At 42.7% G+C, this 18022-nt stretch overlaps 1 protein-coding gene across 2 annotated transcripts in view; it reads left to right on the top strand.

The window, feature by feature from the left end:
• The window catches only part of MON1A (MON1 homolog A, secretory trafficking associated), a 322574-nt gene that overhangs the window by 265714 nt on the left and 38838 nt on the right, over nucleotides 1-18022 (top strand). For both annotated transcript variants that reach the window (XM_069644145.1, XM_069644146.1), the window contains exon 5: nucleotides 1717-1864. In XM_069644145.1, the coding sequence (XP_069500246.1) occupies nucleotides 1717-1864 (148 nt within the window). The remainder of the gene's footprint in view (nucleotides 1-1716; nucleotides 1865-18022) is intronic.

Raw genomic sequence — 18022 nt, 5'->3', positions numbered from 1 at the left:
TTTTGAGTGTAGGGATTTCCTCTTGCAGGGATGAGCACTGTGAGGTGTTAGCTCCCTTTTGACAAGTACACCATCAAGAAACTCAGTTGGATAACATAACATAGCTCTGCTTTAAAACCTTATCTGAGAGTAAAAGAGCAAGAGAGTGCATGTCTCTGCAGATCAAATCAGTTTTTGCAAGCTCCAACCTGCCTACAATTGGAATGCCATACAGGAATCAACATGAAGGAAAGTGACCCTGGAGAGAATGGGCTCATGGCAACGATTAATCAAAGGCCACCGCTTATGGAGATTATTGTCCTGGCACCTCAAAGTGAGAAGGAAGCATGTGGAAGGGATCCCGAGTGCCCCTTGCCCTGTGCAAGTCGTTCAACCAACTTTGGTTTTTGTTTTGGGTTATGACACTTCTTATTATGTCTTTTTCTCACTGTAAAGAGAGTACTCCGTTACCTGAATGTAAAATAAAATCCAGCACACCTGGCAAGGGCCAACTCTCAGCCTGTTGGAAAGAATATGTATGTAGCCAGTGTTGAGCTGCTTTGTGCACAGTGTTGAACTGAAGTCAATCATTGACCAGTACCGTTGAATCTCTTTTCCAGTATATCATCACATAGGGTGTGTCTAGCTATCACAATCTTCAGTTTTTGAACACTTTCTGACAGGGCAAGACATCTGCCACATCACGCCTTACTATTTAAGTATGTTTATTTAATCCTGAGCAGCGATTTGCACTATTTTTCATGATCTCCACCTATCACTGTATTGAGATGTCATCAGATTGATAACTAGAATGAACACATGTATTATTCACCTGAGGCATTCTTATAAACACACCTTCGTTCTACCAGAGTTTGGTAATTGGGCATATTTATGAAAGTGCAGCACATTACTGTTAAGTACTTATATCTTGACTGACAACATATCGTCTCCTTCAGTGCTCTGGGGTCTGACATATATGCTAAATAGTAAGGAATAGCGACTGCGTGACAGTTTGTTGATCATGATCCTCCACCGCCATTAAACTATCAACTAAGAACGTGTTATCCTTTTCAGGACCTGCTGTTTCCTTATGTCTTTTGGTTATTTTTGGGAAGGTCTTGTGCCATGAACACCCACAATTGTTGTCTGACTGCAATTGTCTTGGAGTTGTAGAGATGGGACTTTGCCATTTGTGACATTTGAGCTCCTTACTTTCTCCAAGAGTGCTTTTGGCTTTCCTGATATTTCAGGGCTCATGCGCTGTAGCATGGTGTTCGGACCATATGAAATTGTTTGTGGGTTTCTTTCGTTTTAATTGTCAGCAATTGTACAAGGATGGGAGGCACATGGCATATGAACTTCTGTCATTCCTGTAAGTGATCAGATACAGGTCAGGTGACTAAGTCAAAGGAGAGATAGGAAATGGGTACATTTTGAGACCCGATTAGTCTGTTACCTTTGGTAGGGTTACTGTATTAAATGGATATGTGGCCTCTTTGCCATTTATTGGCTGACATATTCTTATTTCTGCTTTGTTCTTTTCTTCAATCGATTACCTTATTTTTCACATGTGAAACATTGCAGTTTCTTGGGCTGTCCATCAGACAAATTTTAAGGGCACAAAAGAAAAAAAAAAGGATAACAAATTGGCGAATGTCATAATGTCTCAGTTGGTTTAAATACAATTTGTGTCTGTGAGGCCATATTTTAATTTCAGGACCTTTTTTGTCTTACTAGCCCTGAAATAGAAGCACCGTACGTTACTGAAGAGGAGAAGGAGAGACTTCTAGGGCTCTACCAGTACTTGCACAGTAGAGCACACAACTCTTCCCATCCACTGAAAAACATCTACTACACAGGGCCCAGTGAGAACCTCCTGGCATGGGTAAGGATGATGTACTTTCTGGAAAAGTAAGGCAACTACATGTGAGAAACCATTCACTGATAGACAGTAAACCTATAATTTACCTGTAAAATGTTTTTGTTAGGAGTCTGTGGCAAATCCCAGGATGTCATCACTGCTTCCTACGGGGGTCGGAGGGCCTTCCCATGAGGCCAGGGTGGTGAGGCCGCTCCTTGATAGTCCCCTGTGGGGTGATACACAGCAGATAGATCTTGTTGGGAGGGGAAGCCCCCTTTGGATCCAGTGACCACCATATCGGGAGAATGCAGTATCCTTACAACCCCCCCACCTCTCCTTCACCTCCTCCCTCCCCACCCCTACCCTCCTATGCCATGTGCTCTGTGAAACAGAACTAGAGAGTGCTGATACAAGGAGGGTCCCCAGCATACTGGGAAGAGTAGGATGCACGGAGCAATACCGAGTGCCTATCGGAACCACGTTGTCCATTCTAGTGGTTCTCATCAGCTGATTGGAAGAAGCCACGTTAAAATCAAAGCACTTGAACAGATGTTAAGCCCCCCCTGGAGGATCCCAGAGACAGAGTTCTCTTTGGGAAGAAGAAAGGCAGACCGGGAGCCGAGCAAGAAGGTCGCTGTCAAGCTGTCCTGGTGTGCAGGGACTGAGCAGTGAGCAGCAGGGAAGACGCCCTTGGTACCCCTAAAGGTCGGCAGCCACGGAGGATCCGTCCCAGGCTGACCAACAGGAAACAGGCATGGCAGAGCTGCGAGCCGACCAAAGGAAGCCCGACCGCAGACGGTAGGTGCACAGGACGTCCCGGGAACATCGCGTACCACGAAATAAGGTAGGCTGATGAACGGTGAAGTGCCAGCAGCTCTTTAAAGGGATGGAGAAAGTGGGAACAGGCACTAGTCTAAGAAGCGACATTAATGGGTCTGGGACCCATATTTATGTAAAGAGAACACTGCTTGGAAGAACTGCGAACCAAGTTTGGAGGGATACTGCTGGAAACTCACAGTGCAAGTCAGATACCTGCACCCAAACAAAGTGAACTGTGAGTAACTTAAAATAAATACAGTACTTGGCAGGCATGAAAACCAAGTCTGTATGTGATAACAAGGTTTGGGGAGTGCATCACACACTATTCTTCTTCGTCGCAGAACCTGGTTGGAGGAAATCATGTCTGCCAACCAGGGTCAGGGACCCACCACAGCTTGGGGAGTGCATCCCAAGCAAGTCTTCTTTGTTGCAGTATCTGGTGGGAGTAACGAACCAGCGTCGGGGACATAAAAGGAATCCAGAGAAAGGCCCAACAAGGGAACAGGGTTTTCCCCAAAAACTATTTGAGCTTTGCAAGGAGCCTGTTGTGCCTGGTGAAAAGGAACCAGGTCTGCCAGTCGGGGTCGGGGACCGAGTGGCAGAAAAGGAAGCCGGAGAAGGGCCAACAAGGGTACACAGGTTTCCCCAATGATTGTTTGCAAAGAACCTGAACAAGGCTGGGGTAGGGAAATATTCCCCAATACTTCAGGATTAAGAAGATTTCAGAACTGTTTTTGCCCAGGGGAAGGGAGCCACCCCTTTAGGTTAGAAAGACCCTCTTTTCATTTAGTTTAAACTTAGAATGTGAGGGACAGAGTTGGGATCCTGACATTGGACATTGTGACTTTTGCTTTGAACATTCTGACACTAGTTATTTTAGTTGAGGCAGCAAACCCCCTCTTAGAGTTAGGGCAAGATAGGGTTTTCTTTTCCTTTTTTGCGCTTGAATAAAAGTTTCTAATAATCACCATGATCCATCACCGTCAATTCTGCACCCTTAAAAGTCCTAGGATCACAGAAGGGGGAGACACTTCTACAGGATCTAGAATAGTAATTAAACCACAAAAAAGAGTAGGATTTCTTAAGGGAAAAAGTGTCGGGATAGAAGGCTAGTTAAAATCAAGTGAGGGGTCTATTCTAGAAGGGCCTAGTGTCCTGGGTCCAATATCTAGTCTCTATTCTACTTCAAAATGTCTGGGGTGCTCACACCCAGGAACATGTCCTTCAAGTCACTCAGTTTCAGGGTAGAATTAAGTAGCCCGTTGAACTTATTTGCTTTCTCAGACCATCCAAACATCAAATAGTTTGAATGTTTTCATCATCTCAACAACATATTAACGAATTGAATTTTCATAGTACATGTTCCTGAAAGAAGTTATTTTTTAACATTAACAAATAATGTATGTGGGTTGTCAAGTTATGAGTAAGAGGGTGCAAGGGGAAGCTGTAGAGCTGGGGGTGGAATGAACCTCCCCAAGTAGGCAAACTGTTGTATGCTGCTCCTACATTTCTGTTTGCTTAGTCTCCGTTCTTCCTTGGGCATGTCCTGTTCTATTCGCTCCTACTCATGCCTCACTTCCCAATATTATCAATCTCATCTAGCCCTCTTTGTCTAACTGTTTGCCGTCTCTTAATCTAGGTCTTTGGAATGAGTGCTCCATATGTAATAAAGCCCACTCTAACATTGACACTTCTCTTCGACTAAACTTGTATGCAGTGGCAGTTGTATTCTCTATCACTCCTCCTATTCTATTGTCCCTCCCCTTCAAATCTTCCTCTTTTCTTATCCTTTGAATGAATCTGTCCTCTCTTCACTCCTCAGTCCCGCTCTTTGCAATTCTTGTATATTATCCCCTCTGTAATCTGTTAAGGATTTCAGTCATGCTACACACACCTTGGACTTGGCCTAGTATACAAAGCACGACTGAAATGCTTATCTCTTTATAGTATATAGATTCAATATTGATATGGTACACCACTCATAGCACAACCCCTTTTCAAATACCCCGGATCACAATGGACCATGAACCAGGCTTGTTGGTAAAATACACAATTTATTTATTTATTTTAAAATTCAAAAGAAATCGTACACTTTTTAACATGGGGCAGCAATCACCAATGGGGTGATAATTACAATGAGAATGTGAGCAATGCACAGGGTTTAACCTGCTAGTGGAACATAGACACAGCACAGCGGAATAGGAGCACTTTTTGGTTTAGGAAAGATAGCACCCAAGTTAGAATTTCCCCCTGCAATGTTTCCTCAACCCACAAATAATCAATTCTCGGTGGATAAACAGAAGCAGCAGGTAATCAGGAATAAGAAACAGGAAACGGAATCCAAATCTGACCTCCCCTCCCCAAATAATCCAATGTTATGAAATGGATAAATAAATAATGAATGTGTGTTAAAAACCTAGAAGCAAATATAATTCCTCACTAAAGCAACAATGCAAAGACACTAATAATTACAAAGAATGGATTACCAAGAGCATACAGTTAAAAAATGAATGGAAAGTTGAAAACAGATTGCAGCAAAATTATATGTTGGAAACTTTGCTTTTTTTTTCAATTGCCATCTGAAATTACCCAAACGGCTTTTTATAAAAACGGGTGAAATACACTGATTTGGAGTTCTACAAGATATAAAAAGGTGCGCTTTGAGTAAAATGAAGCCGTGAAATAGGAATGGAAATCAGTTGTGACAAGAAAAGTTTTACTTTAAACTAGAATATTGAGGCTAGCTCACCAAAGAAGGACACAGTAAGATCCAGGGTTGATTCACGATTTTAACCCTGTCACCACAGCGCCCAACCCTGGCGGAAACCAGTCCGATCACTCGAAATAGAACTAATAGTTTAGGATTACACAAGACAAAATCACTAAAGAGATGGCGCTAGCACTAGAAATCAAGGGCAGGGTTGCAAGCATGATTCTGACAGTTTTAAAACTTATCAGGATAATGATAGGATGACTTGGAGAGTGGGATAAGGAAAAAGACGAGATAGGCTATGGGTTTCTATGGGGTGGCGATTATACTCACAGTCCACTTTTTAGTTTTGGGATTTTTGGACCGTCAACAGGTTCTGGTCACTACACGGCAGCGCACCTGGCAAACAGCTGGGTAGTTCTGGTCACCGGAGGGCACTGGACTGGAATGGAATGGCAATTCTGGTCACTGGATACTAAAGGTCAGCTGGATGGCTGGATAGCAGGATGGCGTGCAGTTAGCGGGGGCAGCAAGCCAGGCTGGTTCAGGATGCTTCCCAAAAGAATACCACAGCTTTCCCCTTCTTAATGGTAGATTAGTGGGTTTTCATAATTGAGGCCTTTCTGGGAATAGGATCAGCACTGCTTGGGTTTTGTAGTGGGCCCTGGAGTAGGGTCAGCAATGCTTTGGCCTTGTAGTTGGGATCTGGAATCTGGATGATGGAACAGGAACGCAGCGCAGGAACGTCAGAAAGAATGTGTATCTCTAGAGATTTGTCAGGTATCTTATTTAAAATGCATAGTGACATCAAAGTATATGGCTGGGGCAGGCTTAACTAAACATGCCTCTAACAACTGGATTCAACATGGGTGATAGTCTCCGCCTCGCTCTCAGCTGGTTGGATTTCCAGAAAATGATGTCAGATTTATGATGTGAGTTTTACAATGTCCAAAACCCCCCACAATTACTTTACTTAAAATCAATTTTTGCCCTAAATGGCACCTTCGTACAGTGGAAACATCTAAACACTTACATAAGCAGGTTACATATTTTTGGCAGCACGTAGCAGTCCAATCCTCCAGTTTGTGAGACCTTGTTTCGCACTTCTACCAGTTTTTCGCGCTTTTCAATGGGATTTATATTACTCAAAATTCTATAACTTTTTACATGGGTGTGGATGATCATAAGGTTTGTATGTACAAAAATTCACATTTGCAACATGGATGCTTTTCTTGTAATCGGCAATACTTTGCCATTTCTATCCCCAAAGTGTCAGTGAATTCTACCATGTCTTAAAAGAAAGCCCATAAAATTATATTTAAACTATAACCTTTTCGCATTTTTACAAAGTCTTGCTGCAGAGATAAAAGTTTTTAAAATGTATTTATGAAATGGTCTCTGGAAGCAAATGGCAATCCTTTGTCTGTCACTGGACCATTTATTTCTTTCTTCAGCTGCCACCAACTGTCACTTCCTCCAGAGCAAGGTGGAGGATACAGCTTGATTGAAGGTTTATTGTCCCCTACACCTCTTCACACTTCCTGGCCCTGGGAGTTCTGTTGTCGGTGGGTTCAGCCCAGCCTAAATTCTTTCCAACCTAGTAATTATCAGTGGGGTGTTAGTCTCTGCCGAGAGTCCTAGGGGAAAGCTTTAACTCTGCCAACCGGAATAACCTGTTTTTGACAGCTTGCAAATCCAGCCAAAGCGGTTTAAAACCTTTATTTTCTGATATTTGGTTCTGAATTAAAACAAGCCTGTGGAATAAAATAGCCCATGTATGCATTTTCACCAGCCACAAACCCCTTCACATTGCTAGGTAATGGCAGGCTCTCATTCAACAGTTTACTTTTTAAACTGGCATTTTTCGTCTTTAGTTTTGCAAAGCCCATTTTTACCCATGTGGTGAAAACTGCTAGCATTTAATTTCAAATTCGATTTTGCCATCGGACTTCCCAATACTGCCTTGCAGCCATGGTTATTTTCCTGAGTGCAGGGGTTTTGTCTGAAGCGCAGATTCATTGAAACTGACATGGCTCAGATAGCTGGAGTCTCTTTTGAACTACTGAGCTTTGCTACATTTGTAAAGAAATGAACGTGTTTTCCTGTGCGGGAAAAGTGAAGCTCCTTGTTGCTTTTTCTCAAAGTGGGTTTGACAGGGCCTGCCATTCAGAAATCATTCCTGGTTTTGCTTAAGCACAATGAGATATCCTGGACATGGTAGGGCCTTATTGATCACAGTGGTTTAAGAAAGAACAGATGGAATTAGCATCAAAGCAGCATTTCTTTTTTAAACATGAAAAAATGTCATTTTCAATGGGGATTTTGGGGTTTTCAGCAAAGCAGTGCTGCCTTTTCACTTTCTTCCTTTTGTATATGTCAGAACACACTGTTACGCTCTTTCACTGTGTCCCCTTTTTCCATCCTGCCTGATGTGTGCTTGGCAGGACGGTGCAGCCATTTTTTTTTTGTTGCTGCAAAATGCAGTTTTGAGGCCATGGCACTCACTGGACCCAGTGCAGTTTCTGCACAAATGCAGCTGGGTGATGTGGGGAAATACTGTTGAGTGGGTTAATATATCCCACATACCCCTCATCCGACTTTTTCTGCGATTCTAAGTAGAGGGAGAATCACCCCAATGGGATTCCTCAATGGGGCAAAGCAGGATCAGTCAGGTATGAGTCCTTCCATCAGGTGCGTCACGCTCCTCTTGCTGTCTCTGGTTGGAACATTGAATGACACCACCAGCTTCCTCTTGGATCTTCCTTTATGGTGTTGAGCGACAACCCCAGACTTCCTTGGGTTTCTACTTTCCAGGTCCTTGAGGAGGTCCTCCATGGTATGAAGGTGCAACCAGTACAAATCTACTAAAGAGAACACAGAGCGATTACTACCTTTTCCCACTAACTGCCCTCCAATCAGGTTGACAGCAGTGGGATACACAGGCATTCAATGATGACAATTGATAATGATGACAATTGATAATGAAGAAAAATATTCTGTTACATAATTATACTGAAAACTGGGTCTTCTTTTTCTTATTCTCATGTTTCAGATGTCTCCTCTATTTGATTCTCTCTGGGCTCCTCAATTGTTGCAAAGTGTGCCTAGAGTGACAACTCTTTAGCTGATTAATATGGACCCATTTCTCTTCTGTCATTTAGCCTTTGGGGATGCAGATTCTGTAGGCGACAGGTGAAGTTCTATCTACAATTTCAAAAGGATCATGCCAACTGGGCAAAAATGTGCGCTCTTTGGTCTGGTTCCTTTGGAAATTGTACAGGTAGACCCTGTCTCCTACTTGGTATTCCTTTTTGGTAGTTTTTAGATCATATTGAGTCTTCATCCCCTCTGCAGATCTTTCTAGATTCCGCTGAGCGTATGCAAAAGCATGTTGAAGGTGTTTTCTTAGATTCTCAACATACTCATGAGTTGTGGAGGCGTTTATCAGTGTCTACTCCTGTGTGTGTTGAGCAGATGCTGAGATAACACTATACTTCGTCCAGTCATCAGCTCAAATGGAGACATCTTAGTTGCAGAAGAAGGTGTAGATCTGGTGGCCATCAGGACAACTTGGCCCAGAGTCTGCCACAAACTTTTTTAGAATGCTCACAATGGTTTTATTGTACCTCTCAACTCCACCACTAGAGGACAGCGGTATGCAATGTGAAGTTTCCTTTTTAGCCCAAGTATCTCCCACATCTTTGTCATCACTTCGCTGGTGAAGTGACTACCTCGGTCTGACTCAATCCTTTGGGGTAGGCCAAAGCGCAAGATGATGTGATTGATCATCAGGGCAGCTGCTGTTCCTGCCTTGCAATTTGGGACCCGGAGACATTCCACCCATTTGGTAAACAAGCATGTTACGGTTAACATGTACTTGTTCCCCCTAGAGGAGCGAATCACGGGCCCGATGAAATATACTTGTAAATCTGACCAAAGCAGTGTCATCCATCTCTTCTGGAGGGAAGCTCGGTGTGCGAGTGATGTCGGCTGAAATTGTGCACACACAAGACACCCCTTCAGGTATTGTTTGAGGTCCTGCCCCATGTGTGGCCAGTATGCAACCTCTCGCAAGATTTATAAAGTAGTGTGAAACCCCCGATGACCGACTGTGGCCGCATCATGGGCGTGACTTAGCATCAGGCTTCGGAATGAGGTAGGCACCACTCACTGGTCACAGCCAGATATGGGTCTCCTTACCAACAAACCGTCTTGGATTCAGAACATTTTTGGACATTTCATCAACACTCTGAGGTCCTCTTTCCCAATGTAATCGGTATCAATCAGGGGAAAGTTCTCGGGGTCCTCAATGTGTTGATAAAATTTACCAATAATCGGATCCCCGTTTTGTGCCATGATTAAATCAGCATCTGGGGTCTCCTTAGGCCATTGGGCAGTTGAGAGTTCATTGCGAGCATTTGTCTGGGACCTAGTGATAACTGTGACCTGGATTTCCCCCAACAGGGACTCGATCTGAAGGAGATCCCCCCTGGATGGCTCTGGTTTTGTCCATGTGATCCGCTAGGTTGTTTCCAGTTTTGTCTGGCCCCTCTATCCTGGAATGACCCTTGATCTTCTTCCAATAGATGGTCATCCCACTAGAGGTGACCAGGTCATCAATATTTTGCATAAGCTTGCCATGTTTAAGCGGTTTGTTGTTAGCACATAGCATACCTCTGGTTTTCCAATTAACCAGGTGCTCCACGAACCCATTCTGGACATAATCCGAATCAATGATTACGACCAGTGTTGGATGGCAGTGAGGATGGCCTGATGAACTGCCATCAACTCCGCCACCTGACTACTGCAGGGACCGATTTTGTACCCAGCGGAGTGTTTCGGAGCATCGTTTACCCAGGCATTTCCAACGCCGGCCACCAGTTCCTTTTTCCTGTTGTTGTCAACATGGTAGGAGCACCCGTCCACATGAACTGTGGGCATTCCCTCGCACATGTCTTCTTCATAGACTTTGTGTGGGGAATTCAGGTACGCCTCCATGTTGTCCTGGGTTTTAAGACTTTTGTCCTCAAGACAGTTTTCTCTGGCACAATCATGCAAGTCAGCCAGACCTTGCGCGAGGGGACTCTTCTTGTTTTGGTCATATCTGACCCCTACAGGAAAGCCTTGCATTGAAGGAATCCAGGAAGTAATTCTGGAATTACTCACATTTCCATCCCGGATTCTGTCACTTTGGAGACATTGCAAAGGCTGGTGTGGAGTCTCCACTATGATGTGTTCCCCCTGGATGAACGGGCAGATATTTTTCAATGCCCCCACTGTTGCCAGGAGTGCCTTCTCACAATTGTTGAATTTCTCCTCCACAGAAGATAGTCTTGCTTGCATAGGAGATGACTTTATTGACCTTGTCATGCTTTTGATATAATACTGCTGTCAAGCATATATTTGAGAACCCTGTCTCCAAGAAGAACTCCTTGTTTTTGACAGGGTAAGCTAGACAAGGCGCTTGTGAGAGGCTTTTTTTGAGTTGCTTTACTGCCTTGGCTTGTTCTGGACCCCACTCCCACTTGACCCCCCCTCCTTCAACAGATGGATCAGAGGTCTTGTCATCTCTAGGTAATCCTCAATGAACTTCCTACTGTAATTCGTCAGTCTAAGGAGGCTTCTTGGCTCACGCAGAGTTGTAAGGTCTTTCAGTTTTAGGAGTACTTCCACATTCTTCTCCTGGGGACAGATAGAGACCCTCAGGAGTTATTTCGTGCCCCAAGAGGTTGACACGGGTTCTGCACCAATGTGCCTTTTAAAAGGACAGTTTTGCTCCAGCAAAAGCCTCAACTGTGTCAGAACATAACGGATTTCCGCTATGTGTTCCTCCACAGTTGAGCTTTTTATCAGGACATCATCCACATAGGCCAGGATATCCCTTTCACCCAAGTCGAACATGGCCTTATGTAGGAAGATTTTGAATTAATTGCTGGAGTTGATGTATCCGAAGGGAGTCCGGGTCCATGTGTACTGCTGCCCCCCGAAGGTAAAGGCCAGCTTGTATTGGTCCTCCCTACTGACAGGCACCGTTCAGTACCCATTGATCAGGTCAATGGCAGTGTATACCTTTGACCCCTGGATCTGGGCCAGCCCCTGGTCAATGTAGGGGAGAGGCCATCGGGACATGTGAACCCATTTTTTCAGCTCCCTCAGATCAGCACAGAGTCTCCACTGGCCGTTCGGTTTTAAAATCCCCAGCACTGGATTATTAAAGGTGCTGCGGACTGGACGAATTATCCCACGGGACTGAAGGTTTTTGATGATTTCCATCAGGGACTCCATGAATGCGAGAGGCAAGCGGTATTGGTTCACAAACACTGGAGTCATTCCCGGGTCTGTGGGAATTGTTGTATGGATTTCGGTGCGACCACAGTCATACGAGTCCACCGCAAGGAGATTTTGAAAATCTAAGAAAACGTGTTTCAACTTTTGCTTTTGCTCCGGAGTCTCACAGGCATAAGCTAGGTTGACCCACTCTTCAACCATCTGCCTGAAGCCTGGAAAGGCTTCTGATTTTGCTATCTCAGCAGCCTCCTCCAGCTGGGTGGAGAGGTCCCTGGTTAGAGTATTGACCTAGACAGAGGGTTTCAGGTAGGAGAGACAGTCCTGGTGGACCTGAAAGATCACCTCATCCTGCCTGATGTCACAGGTCACCTCTTCCTCATCGTAAGGGCACGATGAGTACACCAGGAAATTCCCCCCTTGCCGGGTGAAGATCCTGTCTGGTTGTAGGTCATTGTCACCATCACTGTCAAAACAGTCATTGGAGATTGGTCCTATCAGTTCATTACCTAGATCCATGGAAAAATGTCGGTCGTCAACCGCCATTCCAATAATGGTGCCTGCGCCCAGAGTGATGCTCCTAAGGTTGCTGTTATCCATCATTATTGGAATGGTGTTGTGTTCTACATTGACTAATGGTGTTGGGTTTAACCCCAACCCCTGCTGTCGGAGATGGGCATTGAGATGTACATATGCGTAAGGATTTTGCAGTTTCTGTACTCTTTTAATTTTTAATTCAATTGGGAATAATCGTGTCCGTCCTGGGATGGTGACCTCCTCTCCAATTTGAACTTCAACTGCATACAGCAGCAATTGGGCTGACCGAAATGCTTTTTCTGAATCATCAAAGTCCATGGGATTACCACCTAGTCGGGACCAGGCTTTGTAATTGATCAGGTCCAAATTAATGGCAAAACGTTTGAGAATGTCACTGCCTAAATAAAATGCAGCAGGGACATCTCGCACGACACAACAGTTATGTATTTGCAAATTTGGGGAACTTTTTTAGCTGCACTCTTAAACCTCCGCGACTTAATACAAAAGTAATAACTCAATCGTGTCGCAATGATGTGTGTAGAAAGCGAAGACACAGAGTTCCCCCACTTCGCTTGTCAAAAATGAAACTATAAAGTTCTACACGCATCCATTACTGCGCCACCAAAAAAATATTGTTCAAAAGCAGTTATGTTTGTTCATTTTCAGCCTTGTTTACTTTTAGTTGCAGCCCATATTGATGACACGTGTTTCGGCACTCTAACTTTGCCTTTCTCAAATCTGGGCAATTATTCTTATACAAATTACTATCCAAACTGATCAGTAAAGAATCAGTAAAGAACCAACAAAAATTCAATTTTCACAGTTATTTTAGAAAAAAGAAAAAAAAAAAAAGAAAAGAAATAAATTCAAAAAGCAATATTTTAAACCATATCATAATGCAGAAATAAACAAATTTGTCATCATAAATGTCCATCATGAGAAAATAATACAATAATAAAAAGAGCGCACATACCAATATATTGTCCAGTTGCAAGGTAGGTGCATGCGTGGTGATTTAGTGTTCCGATGGAGATGGAGAAAGAGAGGGGTGGGGTAAATTAAATTAAAAGAAAAAGAAAGAGTAGAAATAAAAGGGGGTTAAACAAAATTTAAAAATTGAATAAGAGGGGTGGGGGGCAAAAATAGTTTAGCAATATGGTTAATGTCGTTTGTCCTTCCAAGAATCATTTGTTTATTAAATGCAAGTATTGTCTAAAATAGAGCTTACCGATCTTTTGTTGTTCATGGTTTCTCTAAATGACGTGGGTGATACAAATGGAGAGAGTCCCGTCAGACTCGTGGACGAGGTACGTCCTGCTAAGGTAAAAAGAATGAAATATTGGGAATGGGTTGGTTCCCTCATTTTCCCGCTCGCAATTCGCCATTTACTGGTTTAGGGATTCGAATCTAGGCGACAGGTGCATTTGCTTTTTTTTAAGGGTTTTAGTTACAAAACGAAATTATAAATTGATAAAAATTGCAACATTCATAAGTAATCCTTTTTCTATGTGTTCTGCCTTTCACAATGCATTTTTTACATAGCATGGAAGCCGGCTACGGCACATATACACTTTCACTTCTTAACAGCAGTTCATTGTATGTTTGACTTTTTATTCTAAAGTTAGTGCGGCTCCATGGGCCGTCTCGTCTCTTTTGCGGATCTGAGACTGATAGGAAGGTAGGAATGGGTAGTCTCATGCTTAGTTAGAGCTTACCTGAAAAGTCACAATTCTGGCATCAAGCGTCGTGTATTTACTAGGCGTTCGCCTCCTACTGAATGGGGAGTATGTATGCTGTTACCAAGGTAATTTGTTCATCCTACTTCGCTTTCCACCTTCTCCCTGCCGTCAGCCATAGATTGGGATACTTTGCCTCTATTAACCTGTGTCATGAGGTTACACGAAGTTTAGTTCCATGATGCAATTTAAACGCATAGTTATGCATTTAACTTTACAAACGGAGCCCTTTTTGTTGTTGGCTCGTGTGAAAACCTAATAAATCTTTATTATTGTGTGATAGAGTCACGTGTATCTCCTTCACCTATAGTCTCATGGGAACTGTAGTTTTTGCTATATTTAGTGGCTTTTAATCCCTTCACCCATAGTCTCATGGGAAATGTAGTTTCTGCTATATTTAGTAGCTTTTGATCAGTCCTTTAACTCAGTATGTATTGTTCTTATTTTTACATTGTTAGTGCGAGTCTATATGGACAAATATACAGGGAAATGCAATTACTTACACATTCTGTGCAAACGGTAAATGCATAGGAGCTGTTGCTTGTGTATAACCACAAAGTTTAATAAATGGTTCAACACTATCAATGGCATAGTTACAAGTTTTATTGCGTGGGTCCTTTTTGGTTCACACACTTTTTGATTATTATTAAAATTAAACATTGTTTCATTAATGAAACCAATATAGTTTTTATATGTGGTGAATTCACGTACATCTATTTTTCCAATGTCTTATGGGAATTGTAGTTACTGCTGTATTAAGTGAATTGTTCTGATTTTAAATATATGTCCACAAATATATACGGAAAACTCAATAGTTACCAATTTCATACAAACAACTGGTACATGGAGCACTTATTTCAGTAAAAACACAAAGGTCAGTGTATGATTCAATCTTTTCAATGGCATGATTCTACATTTTCGGGCATAAGTCCTTTTTGGTTCACTCTTTTTGAGTTAATATTATAAAAAAATTGGACATCTCATTGTCTGTGTTTAAACCTGTTTCAATACATCTGAAATACTTGATTAGCTTTGCTTCTTCTTGTCGCAATCTTAGTTCCTGGTTTCCACCTCTGCATCCCAAGGATACCTTTTTTAGACCAATAAACTTGATGTCCTGCTTACAATCCAATTGATGAAGACTCTGCCAGTGTTCTGCCAATGGTAGATTCTTATCTTGGTTTCCAATCACTGCCAAGTGTTCTCGTATTCTTGTGCGTATTTCTCTGATCGTACTTCCTATATAGATTTTGCTGCAAATGCATATAATCGCATAGATCACATATTTCGTGCGACAATTGATCTGCTCCCTTATTTTCATGCCATCTTTATTCTCGAAGCAGTCAGTCATGGGAACCGCATGCTTGCACATGGTGCATGTTCCACATTTTCTGAACCCTACTTTGGGATGTAACCAGCTCTCTGTTTTCTCCTCTTTCTCGTCAGGTAGCAATGATGGACTAAGGCTCAGTTTTAAGGTCCTCGCCCGTCGATACACTATCGAAGGGTAATCTTGTATTTGTGGTCCAATGTGTGGGTCCAATTTGAGCAGGCCCCAGTGTCTTCTGAGGGTTCTTTTAATCAACTGGTTATTGGTACAAAAGGTGGTAATAAATTGTACCTGTTTGTCTTGAGTAGGTTTGTTGCGTTGTGAAAGAGTTTGTGATCTTGTTATTTGGTGAGCTTTCTGGTATGCCGTTTTGATGCTTGTTCCCGGATAGCCTCTAGCTTTGAATCTAGTAGACAGGATTTCACATTCCTTCTCAAAGTCTGTTTGTTCACAGCAGTTCCTTCTCGCTCTAATATATTCACCCTTGGGGATGTTGCGGATAACAGGTGCATAGTGACAACTGGTAGCATGTAGCGTGGAGTTTACTTCAGTGCTCTTGCGATATGTTCGAGTCTTCAGGCTATTGCCTGATACATAGATTGTTAAATCCAAGAACTTTATTTCAGTGTTGCTGTATTCCCCTGTAAACTCTATACCCAATTCGTTGGCATTTATTTCTTGTCGAAAAAGCTCTAATTGCTGTGGTGTTCCTTGCCATATAAACAAGACGTCGTCAATGTACCTGGTCCATTTAACAACATGTAGGCCGAATGTCTCTGTAGTATAGATCTTGAGGTCTTCAAACATGCCCCGCACTAGGTTCGCTAGGGCCGGTGCATATTTAACCCCCATAGCTACGCCTCGTTTTTGTTTGTAGAAACTGTCGTTGAACATGAAGATACTATTATCTAGAGTAGCCATGAGCATTTCTTTAAGCATGCAAACAAATGGGAGATAAGATGCTGATTCATTTTTAAAAGTATGGTCAATTGCATCTAGGGCAAGGTCATATCCTATAGACGTATAAAGCGCCTTAACATCCCAAGTTGCGAGTAGATAGGTTGGTTGCCATTGAATACTCTCAATAATGTTTATTGCTGCGGTTGAATCCTTCAAATATGCTTGTACATTTGTAACTTTCGGTCTTAATAGGTTGTCCATATACTCCGAAATATGTTCCGTGGCCCAGCCTATTCCGCTAAGTATTGGTCTGCCTTCTGGAATTGTTACAAATGTTTTGTGTACTTTCGGGAGAAAATAGATCGTCGGTAGAATTGGTTTTGGAATAAAGAGATATCTTTTCTCCTCATCAGTTATGAGGCCTTGCCTATACCATCCGTCAATTGCATTTCCAAGGTCCTGTATAATTTCCGTCTTGGGATTCTTAAGTAGTCTATCATAGCAATTGGGTGTATTTAGATGGTTAAGAGCCATCTTAATATAGTCGGGGCGGTTCATGATCACTATATTTCCACCCTTGTCTGCCTCCTTGATCACAATTGCACGGTTTCCTTGCAGTTTCTTTAAAGCATTTTTCTCCAAAGTTGTCAGATTTTCATGTTTTCTCGGTATTCCCAGTTTTCTCTGTCCATCTTCTATTTCATACAGGTCCTTTGTTACTGATTTATAAAAAGCATCAATCATGTTGTCTGTAGGAAACTGTGGTAAAAATTTGGAGGCTGGTCGCAGTTCTTTTTTGGTCAAGCTGATCGGTGTAATAGTTAATTCTTGCATAGTTATACATACAACAGTTATGTACTATGATTTTGTTTCCTATAGAAATTTTGAGCATACACCTGCTAGGCAGGAGATGTTTGGAACTGGGTTTACCAGGCCCATTTCCCTTTTATTGATCAATTTACATGTGGGAATTGCTGGATCTTTTGGGAGCTTTCGGAACATGGCCTCGCTGATGAAGCTCTTACCGTTGTTCACGCACACTCGGGCGAGAACAGATTCCTTCCCCTCATTTAAATTTATAGTGATGAACAACTGTTCTCTCATTTTCTGAATGTCAGCTAAACTCTGAGCTAGTTTCTCATCACTTTTAGCTATGGAATTGGGATTTTCAGATTGTGAATTGGTACAGCATTTCAAAGTATTTCCTTCCAGTGTGGAATGCCGCTTGAAACTGGAAGGAAGGTTGATTTTCAGGAATGGAGAGGAATCCCCATCACCAGTTTGTTGTCATACAGCAATTACTGTCACGTCAGGTACTTGATTGTACTGGAAATGAAACTCAATATGACCAAGTTCAACCATGTGGCATGTGCCATTTAAACTCACATGGTTGACACTCTGTTTCAATTTTCTTGGCCTGTTAGTCTGAGTCCAGAGGACCCTGTTCACACAGTCTATTAGGGGGGACAACCTATGCAGGATGTCATTCCCCAGTAGACAGGGTGTACCCTCTGGAGTCACGATTATGATCGGGTGTTTCACTTTGTGTCGGGCAATTTTTTATTTCCAAATCCGCAGTCCCCTCAATAGGAATTTCATTCTCATCGAAGTTCTGGTGTTGTCCAGGAAGAGGAGTGAGAGGGATCTGGCATCTCTCCCCCTTTCCTGAATTTAGCTGCTCAAAGGCCCTTTTTGAAGAGTGGCTTGGCATCCAGTGTCCACCAGTGCCGAAAATGTACCTTGTCCTTGGACCGGGCCTTAAAATCTACCCTCCTTCTCCTTAAGTGGGCAAAGATAATGTGCATTTTGGGCAAGCTGGGTGGTCAATTTCCTTATTTTTGACTCCGACACAGGGGTAGTTTGGG

The sequence above is a fragment of the Ambystoma mexicanum genome, chromosome 2p, assembly GCF_040938575.1.
Source record: "Ambystoma mexicanum isolate Mex_15411 chromosome 2p, UKY_AmexF1_1, whole genome shotgun sequence".
Classification (NCBI taxonomy): domain Eukaryota; kingdom Metazoa; phylum Chordata; class Amphibia; order Caudata; family Ambystomatidae; genus Ambystoma; species Ambystoma mexicanum.
The sequence above is the reverse complement of the archived record's forward strand: the minus strand, read 5'-3'. Positions and strand labels throughout refer to the sequence as shown.